At 30.2% G+C, this 10206-nt stretch overlaps 1 protein-coding gene across 1 annotated transcript; it reads left to right on the top strand.

Moving 5' to 3' along the window:
* The first annotated feature begins 2925 nt into the window (after positions 1-2925).
* LOC130671228 (uncharacterized) lies at positions 2926-4716 on the top strand. The gene has a single exon (XM_057474995.1). It carries the CDS (start codon positions 2926-2928, stop codon positions 4714-4716), a length of 1791 nt encoding a protein of 596 aa, XP_057330978.1.
* The last annotated feature ends 5490 nt before the right edge of the window (positions 4717-10206 follow it).

Genomic DNA, 10206 nt, shown 5'->3' with positions numbered 1-10206 from the left:
GTGTGTTCTATGCATAAGGCCATAAACAAAACTATAGTTTTTTGTAGTCACTTTAAACACGTTTCACAGTGTGTTAAAAATCTATAGATTGCTTATGGCGTTTCAATGTTATTCGGCAAGTGTGTTAATTTCGACTACACACTTGATTTTAGAGTTTGAAGATTAAAGACGATTTAAAACGATTAAAACAGTTTTAATCGTCACAAATCGTTTTGCTTAATCAGAGATAGTACAATCCGAATAAGGTATTTTTCACTCTGTCAGGTCACAGAAGAGTACTCGAACAAAATCGTATTGAACTTTGAAATATAACAATTCTAGAATATCTTTCTTATCAGGGACAATACATGTGGCTGAGCGCGATCTCTTAGCAAGCACCGAAGAAATTTTGTTCCGAGAAATTTTATTTTCTTTAAACAAAAAATGCAATATTGCTACACAAAAATAATGTACCCTCGCAGATTTGAATCACGGTGGAAACACCGTGGAAGTGTAAACACCGTGGATCCACCGTGGAAGTGTAAACACCGTGAATCCACCGTGGTTACACGGTGAGTTTGTTCCATTTCACCACCGGGTATACACAGTGGTAAAATGGAACAAACCCACCGTGTTTCCACCGTGATTCAAATCTGCGAGGGTATTTTGCTTAAAAAAAAAATTCTCTTACTTGAAGTAATATAAACTCGTGAAACAAGCGAAAATTTTTTGATTCAAGCGTAAAAATATGTTGACATGATAAAAAAATTTTGACTTAAGATAAAAATTAGAAGATAATTGTTTACTTAGCACAATTAAATTTTTATTTTCCGAATCGATCAAAAAAAAATTTTTTGAATCAAGATTATCTTTCTTCCTCCAAGTTAGTTGTTTTTTTACTTCCCGCTAAGAAAATCGACGATTTTTGAAAAATTCAGGAAGTTATTGTTTGCACCCCGATTTGCAAAAGTAAAAATTCCATCAGATGTCGACGATTTGGATCATAGGAAACTATTCCGACTATTTTCAGAATGATATCCGAGTGTGTGTATGTGTGTGTGTGTGTGTGTGTGTGTGTGTGTGTGTGTGTGTGTGTGTGTGTGTGTGTGTGTGTGTGTGTGTGTGTGTGTGTGTGTGTGTGTGTGTGTGTGTGTGTGTGTGTGTGTGTGTGTGTGCGTGTGTGTGTGTGTGTGTGTGTGTGTGTGTGTGTGTGTGTGTGTGTGTGTGTGTGTGTGTGTGTGTGTGTGGGTAAACTCTTTGTAACTTTTTAACTAATCAACCGATTTGGATGTTTAAGGTGGTAATCGAAAGAGCTTGTTGACCGTCAACTTTCCTGAAATTTCAGATCATTTGTTCAAGTATAATCGAAAATATCGCGAATTACGAAAAAAAATAATTTTTTTTTTTTAGTTTTTTATTCATTTCTCAGAAACAAGTTAAACGATCAACTTCAAAATCTAATCAGCTCTAGAACTCGATAAAACGTGTCGATCGCCGCCTTAATCATCTCAATCGTTTAATTTGTTCAAGAGATATCGTTGGAGAAAGAAATGGTGAACAACGGGTTTTTTCAAATATCTTCAAAACGGCAGAACGGATCGATTACAAAATTATATCAGCTCTAGAATTCGAGAAAACGCGCTGAGTGCCACCTCAAATGTCAAAATCGGTCCATTAGTTCGAAAGATATCGGCGCTGAAAAGTTAAAAAAATAACATAACACGTTATTTTTTCCGGATAAATCAAAATATAATGTACTAAATGTGTCTGAAATCATACCAACTATTTCTCTTTATAGTCTCTTTCGATCATTATAGAATGTCATCCAACTTGTCCTTTAGTTTAAATCATATTATCAGCAAAAAACTGAGAAAATGTCAGTTTAAAAAATAATTTTTTTCTTAAAAAACGTAATTAATATTAAGTCGAAGAAATGATAATTGCAAAAATTATTATCTACCTGTTTGGAATTTTTAATATAGGTTTCACATAATACGCTGTAATGGGTACACTTATTACATTAAATTGAATTGTGGTCTCAATGTAATAAGTGTCCTACACATGTGCAAATAGTCTACTTGCCCTACTACGAAACTTTGTGGCGAAAAATTGCCGTAGTCAAATAAAAAATTGAATAAAATAGAGAAAAATCTCGTGAATCTCCCAGTACAAAAATCCGAAAAAATTCGTGTAACTTTTTTTGTTATTAACAAAAACGTTTTGCAAGTAAAGCCTCAGTCAACTTTAACGGAATACTGGAGAAAGATTTTTCTCATGCAGTTAATCTTCCGTTACTTGCGCCATTGAGGGAATCCCCGCATAGTGACTTTTATTTAAAATAATTCAAAAACGATAAGAAATATTGTTACGAATTTTTCAGAATTTGTTAATTATTAATCGAAAAATGCTCCCAGCCCTGAATTTTCAATTTATTTTGCTTAAAAGTTTTATCAATTAATTTAAATTAACGTTGCCCCTTGAAATTGCGGCTTTTCCCCGCGAACGCGTGTGCTCTTGATATAAAAATTTTACTTGCTGCCAGATTGTTCGATACTGTCTACAGACCTTGCGCAGTAACTCCGTGTACAATACCTATGGGTAAATAACACACAAATACATCTATATATCGTCTAGTTGTTTATTTATGGATTATTAATTATATTAATTGATTGCAATAATTGAAGTCAATAAAATTACATAAAATATTACAAATCAAATATAAATTTATTCCAAGTATTAAATATTTATCATGTAAGGTGTTTCACTAGAAATATTGAGAACAAATAGGTTATGTACAGGTACGTGTCAATAAATTATTTTTCATTTAATCATGTAATTAAATATAGTTGATTAAATAAATTAATGATCTGAATAGGCATTTGATTAATCAATAATTCACATAAATAAATTAATTAAAATATAAATTTTTTTCAGCTAAATCTTATTATGTCATCAACTAGAACATCAACAACAAGTAATTGGTTTCAGCCAGAAATCGAAAATGATGAAATCACGGGTGATCCCTCAGCTATTTTTTCTGATAGTGATGTTTCAGATGCTGAATATGAAATTTCAGATCATGCTAGTGATACTGAAGAATCTAGTGATTCAGATGATGAGACTAGCTTTAATAAAGCAAACTGTAAAAGTTATTATGTAGGAAAAAATAAAACTACAAGATGGATGAAAAAACCTTTTTCAAAATTGGAGGCAACAAATCCCAATCATATTTCCAGAGTTAAAAAACCAGCTGAAAAATGTAATTCACCAATCAAATGCTGGGAACTCTTTTTTGATAAACAAATGATTGAAGACATAGTCAATTTTACAAACATAAAATTATTAAGTCAGCAACCCAAATTTGATCGAGCTAGAGACTGTGCTACGACTGATGTTACTGAAATGCGTGCGTTATTTGGGTTGTTATATCTCGCTGGAGCACTTAAAATGTCCCGAGTGAATCTTAGAGATATTTGGGCTACAGACGGTACATCTTCTGATTATTTTCGCTGCGTGATGAGTTTTAATCGCTTTAATTTATTACTCCGAGCATTACGCTTTGACGATATAAATACTCGAAAACAACGAGCATCACTTGATAAATTTGCACCCATTCAAGAAGTTTGGGAAAAATTTAACACATCATGTCAAGATAATTATACTCCAGGTCAGGTGTTAACTGTTGAAGAAATGATGTCAGCGTTTCGCGGTCGATGTAGCTTCAAACAGTACATGCCTAAAAAACCTGATAAATATGGATTAAAAACATGGGCTCTTGTTGACTCGCAAAGTTTTTACGTAACTAAAATGGAGATGTATCTTGGAAAACAGAAAAATAAAACAGATAATAAACCGGCCAATGTCGTTAAACGTATTGCTGACTCTGTATTAAACACTGGTCGAACTTTAGTAATGGACAATTGGTTTACTTCAGTACCTCTTATTCAAGAACTAAAAAATCATTATAATACAACTATCGTGGGTACTATTCGAAAAAATAAAACAGAACTACCACCAGATTTTGTAGTTACTAAAAAAAGAGCCATTTACAGTAGTTTGTTTGGATTTCAAAAAGATGTTATGCTTGTGTCCTATGTACCCAGGAAAAATAAAAATGTTTTATTGACTTCATCGTTGCATTCTTCAGGAAGTATAGATCCTGATACCGGTGATAGAAAAAAACCTCAAATCATTACGTATTACAACAAACATAAAGGTGGTGTTGACACTGTTGATAAGCTGAAATCAGCGTACAGTGTATCAAGAAATAGTAATCGATGGTCTTTGACGACATTTTTTACGTTGATGAATATTGCTACGATTAACAGTCAAATTATTTATAATAACAATACTAAGCATAATCTGAAAAGATCTGCATTTATTAAGATTATAGCCCGAGAGTTAACTGCACCTTTGTTAAAACAACGAGCCAATATGTCAATGTTACCAGTAGATCTTCGTTCACGTATCAAAACTTATTCCAACAAGCTATCAAAAGATGATAGTAGTCACGAAGTAGCTGGTATTTTATGTGTCCTCGGCGTAAAAACAGAAAATCTAAAACTCAGTGTGCAAGTTGTTTTAAAACAATTTGCAGAGAACACACAAAAGCAAGTTGTATCAAATGTCATGATTATGATAATGATAATGGATACTCCGAGGAGTAGTGAATCATTTGGAGCATTATTTTTCAAATTTAACATTATGTTTTTGGATATTATATTTTTCTCGAATTAAATATGATTTAATTTTCGATATCACGTGATTTTTCAGAAGTTTCTGAATTTAAAAATTCACTAAGTATTTAAAAATAATATCTGTTGTTAAATCTAAATTTTAATTTATGAGATTCTATATTTGTGTTAAGAAAAAAAAGTTCATGTCATAATTTTTAATTTATTATTTGTAAGTGCAATATAACTTTGATACTTAAAACAAATTTAAATTAAATAGAGTTTTTTGCAAATAATTATCTGTGACTGATAAATAGATAAATATTTAGTACTAGTCCATTAGTATTATAACGACAATTACTATTGCATTGAAAAATGTATAAATAATATTAATTAATATCATAATTACTCTAGAAAGGGCTATAACAATATACAATATAAAATAATGTACGTTTGTGATTGTCAAGTGGCTGTTAACTGAAATTAAAAAGTGGTAAAATAATTATAGTTTTTATAAAACCACGGATAATATATATAACAACAAATAGCACTTAACATCACATTTAAATAATTTTAATTGGTTTTAAAAATTTAAGGATTTTTGTATTTCGAAAATAAAAATAATGATGATGCAAATAAAAAAATTTTTTATTCATTGAATTGAACTTGAAAAAAAAAGAAAAAAACATGCTAAGTACATCGCTAATTTGAATTTGACTAGAAGATACTATTTTACGCGCTTAGAATGGATCTGGCAACACTGTCAAGCTAAAAAGCATTGCGGCGATTCCCCGCGACGCGTGAAACGACGTCAGGAACTTTAACGCGTGTGACGGAAGGTTAATGAAATGTACAAAATAAAATAATTCAATATTTTCTGAATCGTTTGGTCACAAACTTTATACGAAAATGTTAATTATTAATTATGAAAAAAATTATTTAATTTAGTCAATAGAAAAAAATACTAGCCTAACAGCTGCTGTTTTTACCGACGTGGTCTGCGCATATCCATAGTGGGGAGAAATTGCGCGCGTCGCCATGTCTTATTTAAAATTCTAAGCGCGTGAATTATTTTATTTCAGGCAATTATTTATTTTAATACTATAAATTAAATTAATTAATGAGAAAACTTTATAACAATTGATAAAATTATTAAAATTATTAATGTATACTGTAGTATTATTTTTAAAAAAAGTTTTAATTTCATAAAAATTATTAATTTCCAAATTATTTAAAAATTATTTCAAAGTTTTTGCGACAATTGAACGAAATTTTTTTTTTTTTATATCACGAACAAATTATACTTGGAAGTAATTCAAGCTAAAATTATTTATTATCAATTAGTCAAATTATAATTAAAGGCAATAAAAAAAAAATTGGTAAGATCTTCATTTTATGATTATTTTCTTAAAATAATTACAAGCAAATAATATTCACAATAATTATAAGAAAAGTATTAGAAACAAAAATAATTGGTGAAAAATGTAATTATATAAAAAAATAATGAACTGTATATTTAAATATTTTTATGAAATTTTTATGAAATTAAAACTTTTTTTTTAAATAATACTACAGTATATATTAATAATTTTATCAATTGTTATAAAGTTTTCTCATTAATTAATTTAATTTATAGTATTAAAATAAATAATTGCCTGAAATAAAATAATTCACGCGCTTAGAATTTTAAATAAGACATGGCGACGCGCGCAATTTCTCCCCACTATGGATATGCGCAGACCACGCTGGTAAAAACAGCAGCTGTTAGGCTAGTATTTTTTTCTGTTAATTAAATTAAATAATTATTTTCATAATTAATAATTAACATTTTCGTATAAAGTTTGTGACCAAACGATTCAGAAAATATTGAATTATTTTATTTTGTAAATTTCATTAACTGCATGAGAAAAATCTTTCTCCAGTATTCCGTTAAAGTTGACTGAGGCTTTAGTTGCAAAACGTTTTTGTTAATAACAAAAAAAGTTACACGAATTTTTGCCGGGTTTTTGTACCGGGAGATTCACGAGATTTTTCTCTATTTTATTCAATTTTTTATTTGACTACGGCAATTTTTCGCCACAAAGTTTCGTAGTAGGGCAAGTAGACTAAAAACTTCAGGTGTTTTGCAAACCTGTCTAGCCGAACTCAGTGCCTCAGGACGAGGATAAGCCCCGTACTGGACCACACAGTATTAAAATTAGGAGAGAAGTCTTATTGGCAGGGAGCCTAGTATATGGTGGGGACAACTGAAACGATCGCAGCGCTCGCTGTAGATACAATTTCGTTAAATCATGCTCTCTTTGAATATAAACACATGAAAATTAAGTTTAAAAATAGTTCATAATAGTTATTGTGTCGTTAATGTTTGCCTTTGCTCATCAGTTGAGGTTAAAACAATATTTTATAATTTATTGATTCAAATCCGGTTTGGATAATGATTTTTATCATTGCCTAAAAATTATTTTTTAACCCTTCGTTACTCGCGCTATACGGTGATTCCCTATACAACACTACTTAAGCTAATAGAGTTGGCGTGAATATGAGTGAGATACTAGAGAAAGCGCTTGTAACGGAAGGTTAAAAAAACATTATGTTTTTTTAGTTACGATTTACAAGCAAATTATCATGAATTAAAATAAAATTATTTTCTTCAATTTTGTTAAAAAACTCAATTGACTATTCTACTATTTTCTAAACCATTATCATTGTAGTTGTCATATATTATTTGTTTTGATTTTATCGGTTAACCTTATTCTATTCTAAAATAATAGTGTTTATTATTTATTAAAATTTTTTATACTTAATTTTTTTATCGAAATATATTCAATTTAATTTTCTCTATCAAAAATACAATTACACTTTTTTATTTATATCAGTATAAATTTTTATATTTTGATTTTATAACGAATTTTTATTTTTTACACTGATTTTATATATCTTTTATAATTCTCGAGCATGATTTTTTGTAGCCATCAGATGTCGTTTTCGTCGCGCTCCCTGCCAATACCTAACTTATCAGGAAGGTTGTGATAAATTAATTTTATATGTCAAATTTAAACATAAAAACCATGGCATCCATTTAACGAAGCCGCTTTACAGATAATTGATGAAAGATGAACAATAACCAAAATGACTGATGACACTGACTCGACAATTGACTTAGATAAAGAACGACAATGTGACTCTACTGACTCTAATTTAGTAAATGACTCCAATCTTAAATATTATTTTACAAATAAATAGTTAACCCGACAATAAAACAAAATGAGTTCACTTACTCCAACAATCTCTAACCTTAACCAGTCCTTCATTCCACCGATCCTTTTCCTCCAAGACCAAGACCAAAACCATAACCAGTCCTTCCTTCCAAGTCCACCAAACCATTCCAATCAATTAGGTCCAATCCACAATAATTATTATTATATAAATACCAGTTTAAATAACTTAATTAACTTAAATAAAAGAATAAGCTATGACAGAGTGATTAGCTTGCCAAGTCTGGTCGCACCTAAGTATTATAGTCGAATATTAGGGCGCCACTGGAAGATGGACTCGGCCTTCCAGAACCGGATGTTAATTGTAATTTTTGATTCTCAGGGTCGTTTGTAAATTTATATTTTGTGAGAGAGGAGAGGAATAGTGAACAGGCTGGAATAAATTTTTATTAAAACTTTGCTTTTAATTTTAATTAATTTAAGCACCTTGCTTCTTATTTATTTTTCCTTTAATAACAATTAATTACCTTATGACAAACTAATTTCCTTATGACAAACTATATTCTTATGACAAACTAATAATCTCGTCCCCTGGACGGTTTTCCTTATGACAAACTAATTTTCTTATGACAAACTAATAACCTCGTCCCCTGGACGGTTTTCCTTATGACAAACTAAATTTTTCCTCGTCCCCTGGACGGAATCTTATGACAAACTAATACGTCTTCCGGACGTTTCCACACACACACTCCCACGTTAAAAAATCGTCCCCTGGACGTTAAACCTTATTAATTTGTCCCCTGGACATTAACCTTAGTAATTATTATTAAAATACCGTCCCCTGGACGTTGAACCTTAATACCAATTAATAAATTTGTCCCCTGGACATTAACTAAAATTTTCCTTAAACAATTAAAACATCTCCTTGATATATAACCAATCTAATCTTAACATGTCCACCGGACCTAAATCACAGACACAGTTTTCTTTATTCTAATTTGACTCTATAACTAAGTGACTCTACTCATTAACTTTCTCACTCAATTTTTCAACACTTCATAATTTCCCATACTCAATATAAATTTTTTCTTGCTATGATTTACTGTCCTTTCCAATTAATTAATTTATTTTTTTGTTTAATATAAATTATAAATTAATTAATCTTTTCCACTTTATAAATTTTCCTAATTAACTTTCTCTGATTAAATTTTATAATTAATTTGCCACAAATTTTATACAATTATTATTTTCAATTCCTAATTTTCCACTAACAATTTTCACAATAAATTTATTTCACTTTTAAAATAATCCGTTTTCTCAATTTTACTCACAATTTAATTTATTCAAACTCTAGTATCTTTTATTTAGTTTTTAGATATTTTAATTAACTTAAAATTAATTTAATAATCACGTACTGACTAGAATTTGATTTCGGGTTGACTAGAATTTTAGGCCGGTGAATTGGCGTCACTCGGTTCTCGATTTTATTGACATTGATAGAGTAAATCGATTGAATTAATGAATCTTAGAATTAATGCGGCCGACGGAATAAATTCCAGCCTGTATTAATCTTAAGATCGATTAATAAATTAATTTATAACGGCTGGAGAGCCTGGAATAAATTAATAAATTAATAGTTTTAATTACCGGATTATGTACGAGATAAATTTAGTTTTATTCCGGCTAGGGAGCCTTGAATAATTATTACAGAGTTTAAGCCAGATATTGACGACAAATGACGCGACGGAACTTTCGAGAACACGAGATTGAACGGCTGGAGAGCCTGAACTATCCGTTCTTTACGCGAGATCAACGGAAAGATATTAAGTAATGTATTATAATTAATTTGCCAGATTAATAGAATTAATCAGCGGCTTGAATTAATTATAATTTACCTCCAATTTTAATTCAGCAGTCCTGGGTAATTGCAGGTGATAATTTGCTTCGGCTGCTCTCAATTTCTCTGTGTTAATTATATTTCCAGGGTTCCGTTGTCCTGCTTTCTTTATCCTCGTAATTCCTTCTGTAAAGTAGAGGATGTACTAATTGGATCTGGTGCAGGTGTTGGTGATTTTAACAATCAAAAATTACTCAAGATTTATAAAATATAAATTATAGATTTATTTACACTTATTTACACTTTAATTGTAAGAATACTGTATAGCGAATGCGACTTAATACTAGCTAGCGAATGCGACTTAATACACGAGTATAAGAGAAACACGTGGTACTTTGTGGTTAAACACACGGAAATTACTTTGAGTAATTTATTATAAGCGGGTGACAATTTATTTATATCCAATAAATAGCAGCCTTGATATACTGACTAAGTATTGAAT

The sequence above is a fragment of the Microplitis mediator genome, chromosome 7 (assembly GCF_029852145.1).
Source record: "Microplitis mediator isolate UGA2020A chromosome 7, iyMicMedi2.1, whole genome shotgun sequence".
In the NCBI taxonomy this organism is placed as follows: Eukaryota; Metazoa; Arthropoda; class Insecta; order Hymenoptera; family Braconidae; genus Microplitis; species Microplitis mediator.
Note: the sequence above shows the minus strand (reverse complement) of the source record. Positions and strands in the feature narration are given on the sequence as shown.

Excerpts from the sequence above, each read along its gene's own strand:
- LOC130671228 (XM_057474995.1), top strand. The coding sequence starts at position 2,926 with ATGTCATCAACTAGAACATCAACAACAAGTAATTGGTTTCAGCCAGAA.